At 40.9% G+C, this 19,321-nt stretch overlaps 2 protein-coding genes across 3 annotated transcripts in view; one reads left to right on the forward strand and one right to left on the reverse strand.

Moving 5' to 3' along the window:
- The window catches only part of LOC120066717 (cystic fibrosis transmembrane conductance regulator-like), a 74,590-nt gene extending 74,012 nt beyond the window's left edge, over positions 1–578 (reverse strand). Inside the window, exon 1 of one of the 2 annotated variants that reach the window (XM_039018177.1) lies at positions 409–578. In XM_039018177.1, the coding sequence (XP_038874105.1) occupies positions 409–461 (53 nt within the window). In that variant the 5' untranslated portion in view covers positions 462–578. The remainder of the gene's footprint in view (positions 1–408) is intronic. The other variant, XM_039018179.1, reaches the window with a different exon arrangement.
- Positions 579–14,806: 14,228 nt separating this feature from the next.
- The window catches only part of LOC120065882 (ankyrin repeat, SAM and basic leucine zipper domain-containing protein 1-like), a 43,192-nt gene continuing 38,677 nt past the window's right edge, over positions 14,807–19,321 (forward strand). Inside the window, exons 1-2 of the mRNA XM_039016926.1 lie at positions 14,807–14,914; positions 15,422–15,524. Coding sequence (XP_038872854.1) covers positions 14,807–14,914; positions 15,422–15,524 — 211 coding nt within the window. The remainder of the gene's footprint in view (positions 14,915–15,421; positions 15,525–19,321) is intronic.

Raw genomic sequence — 19,321 nt, forward strand, 5'->3', positions numbered from 1 at the left:
GGCCTATTGTAGGCTACAAGATGACAATGTAGAAGTCTTTTACTCGCCTGAAAAATGACGAAAGATGTTTAGTATCAATTACACATTTCATACAAAGATAATCATTATGAAAGTTGGAGGACAATCGACACGTGATGCACTGGAGCGCAAAGGGGCTGCTGGAATTTCCTCTCAGAGCAAAACAGGACACAGAAACTGTCTATGGTGCATAGTTGCCCTAAAAGTGACCATTGAAACATCTATAAAATAATAAGTAAGATTCATGGGACCTGCCTTGACCTGACCTGGTCCCCTTTCAACAACAGTGCGCTCTCCAAATCTGGCAACCACGTCTAGAAAATCATTCCATGGTTCATTTACGCGTCAAATCAGCCGGCACATAGATGAAGAAAACATATCATTCCTTACCAGAAGAAATATTTGGAGAGGAAGTTTGCATCTTCCACGGGTGACTTCTGCATCCTAAGAGCACCGCCAGTTTGATTTCACTGCACCTGTGTCGCTGTGTCACTCACATTTGTGTCCCTATGCTTCCCTTTTTCTCGAGGATAACCCAGGGCTTGTGCTTTTCTGACTGTCCCACCTTGTGCCGATTGTAGCCTAAATGCGCAGATCAGAGGTGATGTCACTGTTGTGAAATTGTCTCTTCCCAACCCGGAGCTGCGACCACTATCCAACCCACTATCGCACTATCCGACTTCTCAGATCAGCATTCACTGTTCTCACACACTGCGGAGCGCACAACACTGACCGCAGCAAATGGGCTGTCTTGTCCTTTCCTTGATCCTAACAATGAGAACACGGTGGTTAGCAAGAGAATAATTTATGGTCTCGCCAAAGATCCCGAGCGCGTCATTTCCATACTGACAGGCCTCTGCAAAAAATGACACGGGTTGCATATTGTGGCACCCCAATTTGCAGAGACATAAACTACTACACGGCGTACCACTTTTAGCAGGCAGGTTTCAGAGAAATCACCTCTTCTGCAATTATGTGACCTATTATTTGAATCAATAGGAGGATATGTGATATCATACATTTTATAGAATGAATGTGGCCCTTCAGAAAACCCAGTTATATCACCTGAGGCTCCAAGCGATGAAAACATTAGTCTAAAAAGATTAGATGATAGAGTTAGTCTGGAGAATATTCAAGACAAAGTAGGTTAAATCTTTTTTGTGGGTCATTCCACGAAATTAATTTTAAATGCCTGTTATATTAAACTAAGTGCCCTTTAATATAGACCATATGGAAAATTCAATAAATCTGATTTTTAACCCTCTACTGCACATCGGCAACAGGAAACATTTTATCCCCTCACACTACCCATATATATTTGTTTAAATTCCTACACATGACAATATGTGATGACAATATGTGATGACATGTCTGTAAACAATCTAATGAGGTCCAGAAGTCTGTATGGTGTCCCCAATTGAGACACCATACCGACTGAAAGAATCAGGAACCAATAGCGACCCGAGTGCATTGTGTGAGTGAAAAGTACAGTAACGTTACATGTAATTATTTTGCATGTTTCAAGAGATAAATTGACAAAAAAAAGTTATAGTGTAATAACCTCTAAAGAAGCATATTTTATTGTTTTTTTTAATATATTTTGTTTTTATATACAGTACCAGTCAAAAGTTTGGACACGCCTACTCATTCAAGGGTTTTTCTTTATTTCACTATTTTCTACATTGTAGAATAATAGTGTAAACATCAAAACTATGAAAGAACACATATGGAATTCTGTAGTAACCAAAAAAGTGTGAAACAAATCAAAATATATTTGAGATTTTATATTCATTAAAGTAGCTTTTCCAACAGTCTTGAAGGAGTTCCCACATATGCTGAGCACTTGTTGGCTGCTTTTCCTTCACTCTGCGGTCCAACTCATCCCAACCATCTCAATTGGGTCGAGGTCAGGTGATTGTGAAGGCCAGGTCATATGCTGCAGCACTCCATCACTCTCCTTCTTGGTCAAATAGCCCTTACACAGCCTGGAGATGTGTTGGGTCATTGTTCTGTTGAAAAACAAATGAACGTCCCACTCAGCGCAAACCAGATGGGATGGCGTATCGCTGCAGAATTCTGTGGGAGCCATGCTGGTTAAGTGTGCCTTGAATTCTAAATAAATCACAGACAGTGTCTCCAGCAAAGCACCCCCACAACATCACACTTCCTCCTCCATGCTTCACATGCGGAGATCATCCGTTCACCGTCCACCTACTCTGCGTCTCACAAAGACACGGTGGTTGGAACAAAAAATCAACTCATCCGACCAAAGGACAGATTTCTACCGGTCTTATGTCCATTGCTCATGTTTCTTGGCCTAAGCAAGTCTCTTCTTATTATTGGTGTCCTTTAGTAGTGGTTTCTTTGCAGCAATTCGAGCATGAAGGCCTGATTCACGCAGTCTCCTCTGAACAGTTGATGTTGAGATGTGTCTGTTACTTGAACTCTGTGAAGCATTTATTTGGGCTGCAATGTCTGAGGCTAGTAACTCTAATGAACTTATCCTCCGCAGCAGAGGTAACTCTGGGTATTCCTTTCCTGTGGCGGACCTCATGAGAGCCAGTTTCATGATAGTCCTTGATGGTTAATGCGACTGCACTTGAAGAAACTTTCAAAGTTCTGGAGATTTATCAGATTGACTGACCTTCATGTCTTAAAGTAATGATGGACTGTCGTTTCTCTTTGCTTATTTGAGCTGTTCTTGCCATAATATGGACTTGTTCTTTCACCAAATAGGGCTATCTTCTGTATACCACCCCTACCTTGTCACAACACAACTGATTGGCTCAAACACATTAAGAAGGAAAGGAATTCAACAAATTAACTTTTAACAAGGCACACCTGTTAATTGAAATGCATTTCAGGTGACTACCTCATGAAGCTGGTTGAGAGAATGCCAAGAGTGTGCAAAGCTGTCATCAAGGCAAAGGGTGGCTACCTTGAAGAATCTCAAATATAAAATATATTTTTTACTTTTTTAGTTACTACATGATATGTAGATATGTACATAGATATATGTGTTATTTCATAGTTTTGATGTCTTCACTATTATTCTACAATAGAGAACATAGAAAAAATAAAGAAAAACCCTTGAATTAGTAGGCGTGTCCAAACTTTTGACTGGTACTGTATATTTCAAAAAAAAAATATTATTTTTGTTAAGAGAGGCTACTTTTTTTGTTGCCTCAGGGAAATGTTGTTTAGTAGACAACTTTTCAGGGCAATATAATGCTCAATGAATGACATATAATTTGATGTAAAATGATGGCCTTGGTCAATGGTACGCCAACATATCCACTGACATTCCCAGCCTTCACAGGCAATGAACACAGGGACATTCTATGGGCGAAAGGAGCCTAATCGAGCATACCCTCTGATTGTGAGGACAGTGGGCTTGAGGACAGTGACAGTGCGGGAAGAATGGGCCGCAGAATCAGGTTTGAGAGACGGTCAAATTTTTGTTTATGCCCAACTTGTATTGAACATTTTTATTTGTTATTATTGATACATTATCAGAAAGCCACAATCTTCCAAAAAGGAGGAGATGCAATATCTTTTAAAATTATGAAACTAAATGTGTGCAGTAAAAGGAACTAAAAAGGCTTCTCGTATGGCAAGTAGGAGGCACTCTTTCCTCTGGTCTAAAAAAAATGCCCCGGTGATTGGGGATCTTGCCCTGTGTAGGGTGCCGTCTTTCAGATGGGACGTTAAACAGATGTCTTGACTCTCTGTGGTCACTAAAGATCCCATGGCACTTATCATAAGAGTAGGGGTGTTAACCACGGTGTCCTGGCTAAATTCCCAATCTGGCCCTAGTACCAGTCTGGCCCTCGTACCAATCTGGCCCTCGTACCAAACTGGCCCTCGTACCAATCTGGCCCTCATCCTCCCCCCTATAACTATTCCCCAGGTCATTGCTGTAAATGAGAATGTGTTCTCAGTCAACTTACCTGGTAAAATAAGGGTACAATTTTGGGGGGAATTATGTGTAGAGAATCATTATACAATTTAAAATGCTGAGAGATATATTTTCATTAACCAAAAATATTGTATTTTCAGCTGTTTGAGGCTGGTGTACAAAACCGAAAGTAAAGCAAAAACTAAACTTAGGAATGGGAAGCATATAAATAGCGCACATAGAACAGATCTACCGCTTCTTAGACATGCTTTCAATGAGAGTGACAGATCTATAACTCACTTATAGATTAGTTATAAGTTACATATTGAAGCTTTAAGATGGGAAAACATGTTTTTTATTAAGTTGAACATGTGCTCTTCATGACAGAACGTTCAAATTTGGTGAAATCAAACGTCCTTTTTCAACAAGTTACACTACACAAAAAGGATTCACTCCGTGGAACAACTCTTCTACACTTTGAAATAACAAGAAAAAAATAAATAGTGTGGGCTACATCCAATGGCTTTAGAATAAAATAGGCTACTTAATGCACAATACTGTATTATATTTTAATAACCTGAGTGTATTTACTCACAAAACGTTAGAGTAGAGATAGGAAACAAGTAGAGATAGAGATAGGAAACAAATGATTCAACAATGTCATTCACAAATTGCTGTAGAATGATCAGATGACACCATGTCAGACATCAAAAGGCATAGTACCAACAATTCAAGGCGTAGTACCAACAATTCTTACAATCGTATTCTGAGATTACAGGAGCAAAAACAAACACGGCTCTGCTAACTGAGAGAACTTGAAACTTTCTATCAGCTTAATCACAACTTAATCAGTACAGTTTTAGGGAGGACGAAAAAGTCAAGACATTCCATTATGGAACACAGATAAAAAGTGAAAGCCAGCCTTAACTTCCTTTGTAGCCTTTAAAAAGCATGCTAGTGGGCTACAAACAGTGTTCTCTCACATCTTGACCCATCATCATAATCAGTACACTCTTAGAAAAAAAGGTGCTACAACCCAAAAGGGTTTTTCGGTAGTCCCCATAGGATAACCCTTTTTTGGTTTCAGGTATCACCCATTTGGTTCCATGTAGAACCCTTTCCAGAGAGTTTTTATTTTATTTAAATTTTTTAATTTAACTAGGCAATGTCATTGAAAATAAGAATTTGTTCTTAACTGACTTGCCTAGTTAAATAAAGGTTAAATAAAAAAATCTAATAAAAAGTCAGCTAAGAACAAATTCTTATTTACAATGACGGCCCACCCCAACCAAACCCTAACCCAGACGACACTGGGCCAATTGTGCACCGCCCTATGGGACTCCCAATCACGGCCGGTTGTGATACAGCCTGGAATTGTGTAGTGATGCCCCTAGCACTGCGATATAGTGCCTTCGACCGCTGTGCCACTCGGGAGCCCATAAAGAGTTGCGGTTCTACATGGATCCCAAAAGGCTTCTTTCTACCTGGAACCAAAAAGGGGTCTCCTATAGGGACAGCCGAAGATCACTTTCAAAGAGTGTAGGACACATCAGGTATTCTCTCGTGCCGGGTTACAAACAGTGTTTCTCAGTTCACCATCAGGTGAGACCATGCAAAATGCCTATTCTCCAAACAGCTACCATGGTCAGGTGAGACCATACAAAATCCCTGTTCTCCAAACAGCTACCATGGTCAGGGCCGTAACCAAGATTGGAGTTTTAGTGAGGTCTGGAAGGAGGGGTGTTTCTGAAAGTTGTGGCTGTTTCTGAAAGTTGATGCTCATTTACTGCATTTATTTATGTAACAGTATAACTTTACATCCGTCCCCTCGGGCGCGAACCAGGGACCCTCTGCACACATCAACAACAGTCACCCACGAAGCATCGTTACCCATCGCTCCACAAAGGCCGCGGCACTTGCAGAGCAAGGGGAACCACTACTTCAAGGTCTCAAAGCGAGTGACGTAACCGATTGAAACGCTATTAGCGCGCACCACCGCTAACTAGCTAGCCATTTCACATCCGTTACACTTACAATTAAAAAACTTTAATATGCTATTTGGAGAAGAGCCAAAACAAGCTAAAATGACCCCAGCCATTATCACCTTAGCTGCTGAAGGTCTACAAAAACATAGCCTATTAGTTATACAATTGTAATGTTATACCACTGAAAGGGAGAAATATTAGAAATGATTCACACTGACACGTAGCATCAGAGACGAAACAGAAACCTATGACATTTTTTTTACTGTATTGTTTGCATTTTAATGTCGGCCTATATGGAAGATAGGCCATGTGGAAATGTTCATATATGAAACATATCTTATTTTTTTAAGTTCCTAACTTGTTTGATAAGATTAGTACAGATTTCCTCAGGGGACCCCACAAGGGGCTCCGACCCCACGTTTGGGAACCACTGTACTAACCTCTCTGCTTGCTTCCTCTGCTTTACCAGCCTTCCTCAGCCACACCACTGATCACCCGTGAGCACCACGCCACTGTCTGTCCCAGTAGCCTATGAGAAGTTAGTAATGTATTTCTTACTCCGTTTAACGTTAGTTCTCCTTCATCCTAGCTGGCTAAGTAATACTTGCCAGAAACCGTCAACATTACTGCAATAGAAGTCTCTGGTGGCAGCTATAAGCGACTATTTACATTACCAGTTGTGCACTCCTTCTCCGAGAGTCAGTTTTTGTTTGTATTGGGATGTGTGTAGAGTCCCGGGACAGTTTTTTCCGGTATCTCGCAAACACACTGTCTGCAGGGTCTCTAGTTGCTCAATTGAGCGGGCTCCGAGCTGGGGTAGTTCGTTTCACCCCAGTCCCTCGGCCTGTGCGGTGGGAGGGCAGAGTTAAACGTTTGAGAGAGTGGTGAATGTACTGCTACAAAGGCAAACTTTTGCTTCGCAAGTCCCAACTTTACATATTCGTTATACTTCTTCTTATTCCCGACTTTAAATTCTCGTCATACTTTTTATTAGGTGGGACTCGCAAAGCAAAACTTTAATCTTCGTCATACCTCTTTTTCTTATTATTCTTCTTCTGCATGCTACTCCTCTTACACCGTTTAAGCTAGAAACGCCATTCAAACTTTTAAAATATGCAGACTGGTCTGGAATAATGTGCTTGCATACAACTTTTTAAAATATTATTTATACTTTTTAAACTAGACATTTTTGTGTCTTTCTTTTTGTCCATCTTCATTCAACATTTCAACATTCTAAAGCTCCTCATTGTGACATCACTACTTCCAACTTCCATTCACTGTAAATGCAACTTTTGACACAAATCAGCTACTTTGACCACTTTGCGAAACACTAACACAAAAAGTTAGAGGGTATGACATCTTCCTCTACTTCTCTGCTATTCAAATCTGAAACAATAACACAATTATTTGGTACCAATCAAACATTACAGCTGTTTAAGTGACCGCATCAACAACATTTTCTTCAACTTTTTATGAACAACTGACATTTTGACCACTTTCCGAATAAGTTAGAGAAAAAGTTAGAGGGTATGCCATCTGTCTACTCTGCAATTGAAATCTGTCTGCGGAACAAACATTTCCGCAATGGATCTAACGATACAGCTGTTTTTGTAGGAGTTTACAGTGACGGGGGAAAAAAGAAGCTAACATCAGCTAACAGGTTTCTTATGTCTCAATAAAACCCATTTTTTTGTAAAATGTAACCTTTATTTAACTAGGCAAGTCAGTTAAGAACAAATTCTTATTTACAATGACGGCCTACTCATCATTGATCAGCTCAAACGGAGCTGTTGCTATAGATACTATGGTTGCTATGGATACTCATACAACTTAGAGTAAACGCTTACAGCTGTTTGTCAGAGTTTAGAGTGACAAAAAGCAGCTAGCTAACGTCAGCTAACAGCTCTTTCATATCGCATCATTGAGCAGCCCAAACGGGAGCCGTTGCTATGGATACCAATGCATTACAATGGCAAAAAAAAGGGCCACTGACTAGAATGGTAATACAATTCTAGACCTACCTCCTTTTTTAACGCTTAAGCTATAGTATACCACAGTATGAGTCACAATACCCATAAAACCTAGAGGTCAAACACGGAAATTGTTCCAACTGTTTTTCCACCATTCATTTTTCCATAGGGGATTTTAGAACCACTTCATAAAAGGTCTGTGTTTCATATAGGCTTACCCTGGCGTGATGTTTTGATGACCGTGTAAATCTCTCTCGGACAAGGTCACTTTTATCAATATATTCACCTGCATTTACCCCATCTAAATGAAATGCTAATTAGCCGCTAATGTGACTATCATACAGAACTACACATCCTGTCGCAAGCTTTGACTTAGTCACTCAAGGCAGTGTTTCAAGGGTTGGATAAACCTCCATTTCTCCATTCAAACTCACGTCAACAAGTAGCAAGTAACCTACCAAGTCAAGCCAAATAGAATAACAAGTAAATAATAGCCTTTTTGTAGTTTCTCGATTACATAATTGATATCGTGTATTTATCATGTTGATTGTTGTTCAGCATTTTTCAAATAACCTACCGTAGCATTTTTTTTAACTAGATTTTTGAAAATTACCCTGGCCTTTATAGCTAGCTAGCTAACCTTAGGTATCTCTGTTGATAGAAGCAAGGATGGTTCTGTGCTATGTACCGGATTGTAACCACTACTCTGATAAGCACACGTGCATTTTATCGTTTTCCAACCTGTAATTAAGAGCCGTCGCTGGAGCCGTGTGATAAGCTAAGCCGTTTGCTAGCTGCTAACAAACTATTTGGGGTAATACGTCAAAGATCTGTGGTTAGCTAGGTGCTTATGAAAATGAACTAGATAACCACTGACTGTAGTTACGTGTATAACACCGGTTACCCTTCTTACAAGTAAAAAGAAAACCAGCATAGGCTAGCAAAATTACTGTTGTGACCTTTTATTATTGACAAGCCAGCTAGTTAACCTTAGCTCACAGTTCTTGTAGTCATACTTTTTGATGTAGTGATATACTAGCTAACGTTAGCACGGCACCATGGCAAGGATCGTTAACTAGCATGTCACCACGTAGTAAAGTCTGACTACATGAAAGGTGAGCTAATGTTAACTAGCTAGCTAGCTAAATATCGCCTGGTGAGCTAGCTAGTTAGGCACCTTGGTTGGCTAGCTACATTAGTATGTTGAAGCACCTTTGGCAGCGATTACAGCCTTGAGTCTTCTTGGGTATGACGCTACAAGCTTGGCACACTTGTATTTGGGGAGTTTCTCCCATTCTTCTCTGCAGATCCTCTCAAGCTCTGTCAGGATGGATGGGGAGCATTTCTGTACAGCTATTTTTAGGTATCTTCAGATATGTTAGATAGCTTCAAGTCCGGGCTCAAGGACATTCAGATACCTGTCCCGAAGCCACTCCTGCGGCTGTGTGCTTAGGGTCGTTGTCCTGTTGAGGTGAACCTTCGCCCCAGTCTGAGCGCTCTTGGTTTCATCAAACCTGATAACCTTGTTTGTCATGGTCTGAGAGTCCTTTAGGTGCCTTTTTGCAAACCCCAAGCGGGCTATCATGTGCCTTTTACTGAGGAGTGGCTTTTGTCTGGCCACACTACCATAAAGGCCTGATTGGTGGAGTGCCTCAGAGATGGTTGTCCTTCTGGAAGGTTCTCTCATCAACATAGAAGACCTCTGAAGCTCTGTCAGAGTGACCATCGGGTTCTTGGTCACCTCCCTGACCAAGGCCGTTCTCCCCGATTGCTCAGTTTGGCCATGCGGCAAGCTCAAGGAAGAGTCTTGATGCTTCCAAACTTCTTCCATTTAAGAATGATGGAGGCCACTGTGTTCTTTTTTGACCTTCCAAGCTGCAGAAATGTTTTGGTACCCAACCCCCAGATCTGTACCTCGCCACAATCCTGTCTTAGAGCTCTACGGACAATTCCTTCGACGTCATGGCTTGGTTTTTGCTCTGACATGCACTGTCAACTGTGGGACCTTATATAGACAGGTGTGTGCCTTTCCAAATCATGTCCAATCAATTGAATTTACCACATGTGGACTCCAATCAAGTTGTAGAAAAATCTCAAGGATGATCAATAGAAACAGGATGCATCTGAGCTCAATTTGGAGTCTCATAGCAAATACATATAAATAAGGTATTTATGTTTTTAATTTTTTATAAATTTGCAAAAATTTCTATAAACCAGTTTTCATTATGTCATTATGGGGTATTGTGTGTAGATTGATGGGGGAAAAGTTTTATTTAATCAATTTTAGAATAAGGCTGTAACGTAACAAAATGTGGAAAAAGGGAAGGGGTCTGAATACTTTCCGAATGCATTGTATATCTGCACAGAATGTTTGTGTATGGTTCTCATGATTTAGGATTGGGTGTATTCTCTCTCTCTCTCTTGCTCTCTGTCTAGTTAAGCAGTCCAGATGATTTTCGTAGGGTGTGTCCTATCCAACTCTACTTACTTCTTATTTGGACTCCAATGGAAACATTGAAGTTTCAGGCATCTCCACCATTGCACAATTACAGAATGTTCTCACTGAGGTGCATCTTGTGGGCTAAATGTTTTTCCCATACAAACCACAGAAACGGTTTTGTTCCGAATGCATCTGTGGTACAGTACAGACAATCCGACAACCACTGTTGTTCCTCCTTAGTAATCTCGCGACTCAGACGGTTAACTTTCCTCTTGAGAATTATAATCAGAAATACAGTCGTAGAGCTCACCGCAAGACTTCACCTCCTTCGGGGCAAATAGTACCCTAGACTGTACTGATCATCTAGGTGAGCATCTCAGATAAATCCTCCATCCCATGTTTTTCAGCTCAGCATTCTGAGGGAAACATTTGCCAGAAGCGGTGACCTCCGTGTTCTAAGAAAATGGAGTGCTTCAACTCGTTGTCCAGTGAGTGAGGCTTGCCTCCATAGTCTTTAGTTTGTAGTCTAGTTGTGGTTCTTGTTATTCCCACCAGGTGTTTCTTCAGGCTGTTGGGGACTGGCTCAACATTTTCCCCATACAAATCACAAAGACAGTTTGAACATGACTAGTTAAATGACTGACCGACTTGACTTAAGCCCATGGCTCCTATAAGTCAGGGCTTCCCCAAATTCGGTCCTGGGTCTCTGTTGCACATCACATTGCTTTCCTGTCTGACTTTAAGGTTTGATGCGTTAACTGGATGGTCATTGACTGTACTGATGTAGAAGTTGCTGCTCCAAGTTAGATGGATCTGCAGAAGTAAACCTACTCAGTGTACCGTTCGATGTACTCCTTCAAGCTACTCCTGGGAGTTGCAACTAATGCAGTTTTAACATACTGCAGCGATCTGTATACAGGATCTGTGTCAGACAACACTAAAAACAACAACCATACAGAAATACACAAGATAAATAATGGGATCAGTACTTTCCTATACTTTTCATATGAGGACTAGTGCAGTTTTTCTATTAACTTTTAATTGATCACTTTGGATTTTATCACTTGACTTATCAATTACAATGGGAAGGATCATTCATACAAATTAAGACTGTGAATGCATATAGCTCTGACAGTGGTTCCCAACCTGAGGTACTAGGACCCCTGAAGGTTCTTGGCCTACCCACAGGGGGTACTTGAGAAGACTCATGAGACCATAGGCCTAATGGTAAAATGCACATGGGGGTACTTTAAGGGTACTCCGGGCAGAGAGAAATTCAGTTGGTGATACAGTAGCCGAAAAAGGTTGGGAACTACTGCTCTATGACAGACCACTCCTAAAAAGTAAATTTGAAGATTTGTCTCTGGATGTTTAAACAATAAATATGTTAATAGATTTTTTGATTCATTCTCATCAATGACAACATTCTAGAACTGAGTTATCACTCATCTAAGTCTGGTATCCACACTGTATTGCTAAGATGCTCAAACTTTTCTTAATAGCTACACTCACCGACACAGGATACATTTTATCCCTCATGCTGGCCCTGACCAAACCGGTATGTTGCCCTTCATCATAGCTGCACTTCTCCACATGGCCAGACTTATAGTAGTCTTTCCACCTTTTAATGCTCAAGCTCATCCTTCAAAAATGCCATAAGGTCTGAAATGGAGACCAAAGTCAATATGCTGTACAAACAATTATATAGGCTAAGTAAAAACATATATATTTTTGTATCTACTGCTCTGCTAACTAGCTAGCTAAAGTGTAGTCAGTGGGTAGCTAAGACAGAGAGAAAGGGGACTGAAGAAGTTCAACACATTTAATTAAATTCATTTTAATACAGCACATGGATTCCTCATTGATTGGGCACAGAAGGTAGCTGACAGGGTCGGCTAGAGATGACGTGCAGTGGCTTCCTGCAGGAATTTGTAGTCTTGCATGAGGTCTTCTCTGTTGCTAATTATCCTTTAACAATTTTGAGAGTAAATTGAGGCCAATATATTGATCAAACTCACCTTGTCCGAGAGAGAAATTACACGGTTTATCAAAACGTCACGCCAAGGTAAGCCTACACCAAACACATACTTAATTTTAAGTGTTTCTAAAATCTCATATGGGAAAAATGAATGGTGGAAAAACGACTGGTATTACAACGCACCCACTGTGGGGCTCAATTAACTCCAAACCAACGCTGAGATGTTTAGACTCACCCTACTTAGATTGCGTGTCAAAACATTTTTGATACTATATTTACTTAACAGAAATATAAACACAACATGCAACAATTTTAAAGATTTTACTGTGTTACAACTCATATAAGGAAATTAGTCAATTGAAATAAATAAATGAGGCCCTAATCTATGAATTTCACATGACTGGGAATACAGATATGCATCTGTTTGTCACAGATACCTTAAAGAAAAAGTAGGGGCCTGGATCAGAAAACAGTATTAGCAACAGAGAAGACCTCATGCAAGACTATAAGCCTCATTTAGCACGACACATCTCCTTTGCATAAAGAAGGACTGCAAAATTCTCCAAAATAACGTTGAAGAGGCTTATGGTAGAGAAATTAACATTCAATTATCTAGAAACAGCTCTGGTGGACATTCCTGCAGTCAGCATGCCAATTTCACACTCCCTCAAAACTTCAGTCATCTATGGCATTGTTGTGTGACAAAACTGCATATTTTAGAGTGGCCTTTTATTGTCTCCAGCACAAGGTGCACCTGTGTAATGATTATGCTGTTTAATCAGCATTTTGATATGCCACACTAACAAGGATGTAAACCACGTTTTTGCGAAATAAGCTTTTTGTGCATACATTTTGCGTTTATATTTTTGTTCAGTGTAATTCAAATGCAAATTAATTTATGCAAATGTTAAAAGGTTATAGTGGCCTTTTTTTGCCTTTACCTCCCTTATCTCACCTCATTTGCTCACATCGTATATAGACTTATTTGTCTACTGTGTTATTGACTATGTTTGTTTTACTCCATGTGTAACTCTGTGTTGTTGTATGTGTCGAACTGCTTTGCTTTATCTTGGCCAGGTCGCAATTGTAAATGAGAACTTGTTCTCAACTTGCCTACCTGGTTAAATAAAGGTGAAAAAATAAAATTAAAATAGTAATAGACACTCTTGCACACACACACACACACACACACACACACACACACACACACACACACACACACACACACACACACACACACACACACACACACACACGTGGGGCCCCCCACCTCAGAAACAATACATTTTAGTGGCCCCCCTCCTGACGACAGAGATAAGAAATCTTTAAGTGTTAAAGTAAAAAAAAATGCAATTCTACACATTATATCATGGAGTGAAGAGAACATTTTGTAGTTTTACAGCTAATTTCCTGAAATGAATGATACTTGAGTGAGAGTGACTAACAAAATCAATGGGGGCCCCCTTGAGGTCAGGGCCCCTGGGCACGTGCCCTGCGTGCCCGGTCGGTAGTCAGCCAAGTTTAGATTTATCTGGCTAGACTAATTTATCAATAAAATAAAAAAAATGCTGACATGGCTAATTGAGTGACTGTCAGTGACTGACATAACAAGTTCCTAAAAATAAAAACATTTTGGGGGCCTGGGGCCCTAAGCGACTGCTTACATACACACACACACCACCATGCACACACCCACCACTTATGCTACCGCAATACTGTTTACTAAAATGACCCTGCTACCAGTCACTTTCTCGTAATCCCTGCCTATGTAGCACATGGGGATGTGTGAAATTTACTCCTCAGCCTAGTGTCCACACTTTCTTCAGATAATAGCTATCTTTTCGAAATAGAACGTAAACTCCTGAGAATGTAAGCTCGCGAGATCAGGCTTCAGTATCCATGCACATTGAAAATGTGTATATGTGTATATATATATACCTTGTATATGGCTTCCTCTATTTTTTCTCGAACTGCGCAGGTATCCTACTTTTTGAAGTGATTGGGTTGACAATCATGCAGGCTGGCATAGCTGCAACAAACAGAACATGCACATTCTTACAATTAAACTGGAATGGCAGCTTCAAAGTCAAAAAGGTTGCCCCTTTGATCCGTCATTTTCCACTGGGTAGAACTCTGAAACGTTTTTACAACACCCCCAATTCCTGTTCTTAAAATACTTTTGGATTATGGTCTAGACCACTGATGTATATTGCATATGAACGATGTAGACCTGGATGCGCAAACTTGACCTGAATCTGACATTGTCACCCGGGTGACCTCATGGAGCGCCCTCCCATGGTCACGTGCGTCTTGCAGCTTTATACAGAACATACTCTTCACGTCACTCCGATACGAAGTGATTTTCGTACCAGGTTAGGATATCATTTAAGCAAACATTAACTATTTTTCTAACCCTAATCTCAGTCTCCTAACCTGTTACGAAAAAGTAACTTCGGTATCGAAGTGCCGTGAAAATAGTGTTCCCCTTTTTACAGAAGATCCATACTCGAGGCCATCATGTCCAACAAGGTGGAATATGCCTTCCCTGCAGGAGACGAAAGCGATGGGAGCAACGACGAGTGGGACATTGGATTTTCAAAGTCGATAAAGGTCCCCTTAATTGAGGTGACACATATTTCCTATTTGTTTCTCCAATAATTTCATAACTCATCTTGCGCTCGAGCCAGCTAAAATGCTAATGCCAGCTAGATAGCCATAGTAAATGTTTAAGATGAATTGGGTAGGTATTTGCCAGCTCTGTTGAATGCGTAGTAACTTGTCAGGTTATCTCATTTGATTATGATCCAAGACAACCATTTATCTTTATCTTTATTGTTTAGTTACGATACTTTTTTCTAGCTAGCTAGCTATTGCGTGCATGTGACAGTGCGAGAGGAAGATGGTAAATCCAATCCAGCAGGTGGCGACAACTATCCCAGACGGTCTGTCTTGTCTAGTAGTTTGGCCAGGCTAGCTTCATTACCTAGCTACCAACCAGACAACAATCACTTTTGAAATGCAACACACAGTGAAGTACTCATCATTTAATGTACCAGCATTGTGTAATTCATTTCTAACAGAAAGGCATTTCACTGTACTTGTGCATGTGACATTAAAACTTGAAACTAACAGAGCACAGATGCAGGGGTCCCAGAAGCAGAGGACAAGGTCTCCATTTTGAAAAGAGCCATCAACACCAAAGATGTCCAGCTGGTCCAGCAGCTGTTGGACAATGGCAGGTTTTGATAATAACAGTCAATTCTACATTAGGAAATTGCCATTATGATCTGTTGCAATTTTGAAATTGAAGCACCAGTTATACAGTCAGCCTTTTACTGAATATTATAATCTTTGGTGTTAGCCCTCTTGTTCAGGCAATGTTCTGTAAATGACAGTGTTTGCAACCTTTGGTACTGATCTGAGTTATTTTTTATATCAATTACATTGATGGAAGCTACAATCTATCAGTAATATTAAAGCTGCTCTACCCCCTAAACAAAAGTGTGTGTGTGTGTGTATACTACCATTCAAAAGTTTGGGGTCACTTAGAAATTTCCTTGTTTTTGAAAGAAAATCAAATGTTTGGAACATTTTAAAATAACATCAAATTGATCAGAAATACAGTGTAGACATTGTTAATGTTGTAAATTACTATTGTAGCTGGAAACGGCAGATTTTGAATGGAATATCTACAAAGGCCCATTATCAGCAACCATCACTCCTGTGTTCCAATGATGCTGGCTGAGATGCTGGCATTTGAGGCAGAGTTCCTCTGTCCAGTGTCTGTGTTCTTTTTCCCATCTTTTATTTTTATTGGCCAGTCTGAGATATGGCTTTTTCTTTGCAACTCTGCCTAGAAGGCCAGCATCCTGGAGTCGCCTCTTCGCTGTTGACGTTGAGACTGGTGTTTTGCGGGTACTATTTAATGAAGCTGCCAGTTGAGGACTTGTGAGGCGTCTGTTTCTCAAACTAGACACTCTAATGTACTGTCCTCTTGCTCAGTTGTGCACCGGGGTCACCCACTCTTTCTATTCTGGTTAGAGACAGTTTGCGCTGTTCTGTGAAGGGAGTAGTACACAGCGTTTAATGAGGTCTTGAGTTTCTTGGCAATTTCTCGCATGGAATAGGCTTAATTTCTCAGAACAAGAATAGACTGATGAGTTTCAGAAGAAAGTTCTTTGTTTCTAGCCATTTTGAACCTGTTATCGAACCAACAAATGCTGATGCTCCAGATACTCAATTAGTCTAAAGCGAGCAGGCCTTTCTATTTGACCTGGCCCGGGTATCCTGGAAGGATATTGACCTCATCCCGTCCGTAGAGGATGCCTGGTTGTTCTTTAAAAGTGCTTTCCTCGCCATCTTAAATAAGCATGCCCCATTCAAAAAATGTAGAACTAAGAACAGATATAGCCCTTGGTTCACTCCAGACTTCACTGCCCTTGACCAGCACAAAAACATCCTGTGGCGTACTACATTAGTATTGAGTAGCTCCCACGATATGCAACTTTTCAAGGAAGTCTGGAACCAATATACGCAGTCAGTAAGGAAAGCTAAGGCTAGCTTTTTCAAAGAGAAATTTGCATCCTGTAGCACTAATTCCAAAAAGTTTTGGGACACTGTAAAGTCCATGGAGAATAAGAGCACTTCCTCCCAGCTGCCCACTGCACTGAGGCTCGGAAACATTGTCACCACCGATAAATCCACGATAATCGAGAATTTCAATAAGCTTTTTTCTAGGGCTTGCCATGCTTTCCACCTGGTTACCCCTACCCCGGCCAACAGCTCTGCACCCCCCGCAGAAACTTGCCCAAGCCCCCCCCCCCCCCCCCCCCGCTTCTCCTTCGCCCAAATCAAGACAGCTGATGTTCTGAAAGAGCTGCAAAATCTGGATCGCTACAAATCAGCTGGGCTAGTTCAACCTCTTACGTATCGTCTGAGATCCATAAAGATTGGAAAGCTGCCGCGGTCATCCCCCTCTTCAATGGGCAAGACACTCTAAACCCAAACTGTTAGGCAGAGCAGGATGGATATAGGTCTATCTAAAGTCTTCGAAAGCCAAGTTAACAAACAGATCACCGACCATTCCGAATCCCACCGTACCTTTTCCACTATGCAATCTGGTTTCCAAGCTGGTCATGGGTGCACCTCAGCCACGCTCACGGTCCTAAGAGATATCATAACCGCCATCGATAAAAGACAGTGCTGTGCAGCCGTCTTCATCGACCTGGCCAAGGCTTTCGACTCTGTCAATCACCGCATTCTTATCGGCAGACTCAATAGCCTTGGTTTCTCAAATGACTGCCTCGTCTGGTTCACCAACTACTTCTCAGATAGAGTTCAGTGTGTCAAATCGGAGGGCCTGTTGTCCGGACCTATGGCAGTCTCTACGGGGGTGCCACAGGGTTCAATACTCGGGCCGACTCTTTTCTCTGTATATATCAATGATGTTGCTCTTGCTGTTGGTGATTCTTTGATCCATCTCTACGCAGACACCATTCTGTATACATCTGCCATTCTTTGGACACTGTGTTAACAAACCTCCAAACGAGCTTCAATGCCATACAATTCTCCTTCCGTGGCCTCCAACTGCTCTTAAATGCTAGTAAAACTAAATGCATGCCGATTACTGCCTGCACCCGCCCGCCCGCATAGCATCACTAGAATATGTGGACAACTACAAATACCTAGATGTCTGGTTAGACTGTAAACTCTCCTTCCAGACTCACATTATGCATCTCCAATCCAAAATTAAATCTAGAATTGGGTTCCTATTTCACAACAAAGCCTCCTTCACTCATGCTGCCAAACATACCCTCGTAAAACTGACAATCCTACTGATCCTTGACTTCAGCGATGTCATTTACAAAATAGCCTCCAACACTACTCCGACTGCATCCAATTTGCTATCACAGTGCCATCTGTTTTGTCACCAAAGCCTCATATACTACCCACCACTGCGACCTGTATGCTCTCGTTGGCTGGTCCTCCCCACATATTCGCCGCCAAACACACTGGCTCCAGGTCATCTATAAGTCTTTGCTAGGTAAAGTTCCGCCTTATCTCAGCTCACTGGTCACCATAGCAACACCCACCCGTAGCACACGCTCCAGCAGGTATATTTCACTGGTCATCCCCAAAGCCAACACCTACTTTGGCTGCCTTTCCTTCCAGTTCTCTGCTGCCAATGACTGGAACGAATTGCAAACATCTCTGAAGCTGGAGTCATATCTCCCTCACTAACTTTAAGCATCAGCTGTCAGAGCAGCTTACCGAACACTGTACCTGTACACAGCCCATCTGTAAATGGCACATCCAACTACCTAATCCCTGTATTGTTAAATATATATTTTTTGCTGTTTTGCACCCGGTATCTCTACTTGCACATTATCATCTGCACATGTATCACTCCAGTGTTAATCCTAAATTGTAATTATTTTACCACTATGGCCTATTTATTGCCTTAACTCCCCCATCTTACTACATTTGCACACACTGTATATAGATTTTTCTATTGTGTTATTGACTGTTTGTCTGTTTATCCCATGTGTAACTCTGTTGTTTTTGTCACACTGCTTTGCTTTATCTTGGCCAGGTCGCAGTTGTAAATGAGAACTTGTTCTCAACTGGCCTACCGGTTTAAATTAAGGTAAAATAAAAGTCTAAAGAAGGCCCCGTTTTATTGCTTCTTTAATCAGAACAACAACAGTTTTCAGCTGTGCTAACATAATTGCAAAAGTGTTTTCTAATGATCAATTAGCCTTTTTAAAATTATAAACTTGAAGTAGCTAACAACGTGCCACTGGAACACAGGAGTGGTGGTTGCTGATAATGGGCCTTTGTGCGCCTAGGAAGATATTCCATAAATCAGTCGTTTCCAGCTACAATAGTCATTTACAACATTAACAATGTCTACACTATTTCTTATCAATTTGGTGTTATTTTAAATGGACAAAAATGTGCGTTTCTTTCAAAAATAAGGACATTTCTAAGTGACCCAACTTTTGAACGATTATGTATGTATATGTGTGTGTA

This window comes from Salvelinus namaycush, chromosome 21 (genome assembly GCF_016432855.1).
Source record: "Salvelinus namaycush isolate Seneca chromosome 21, SaNama_1.0, whole genome shotgun sequence".
Classification (NCBI taxonomy): Eukaryota; Metazoa; Chordata; class Actinopteri; order Salmoniformes; family Salmonidae; genus Salvelinus; species Salvelinus namaycush.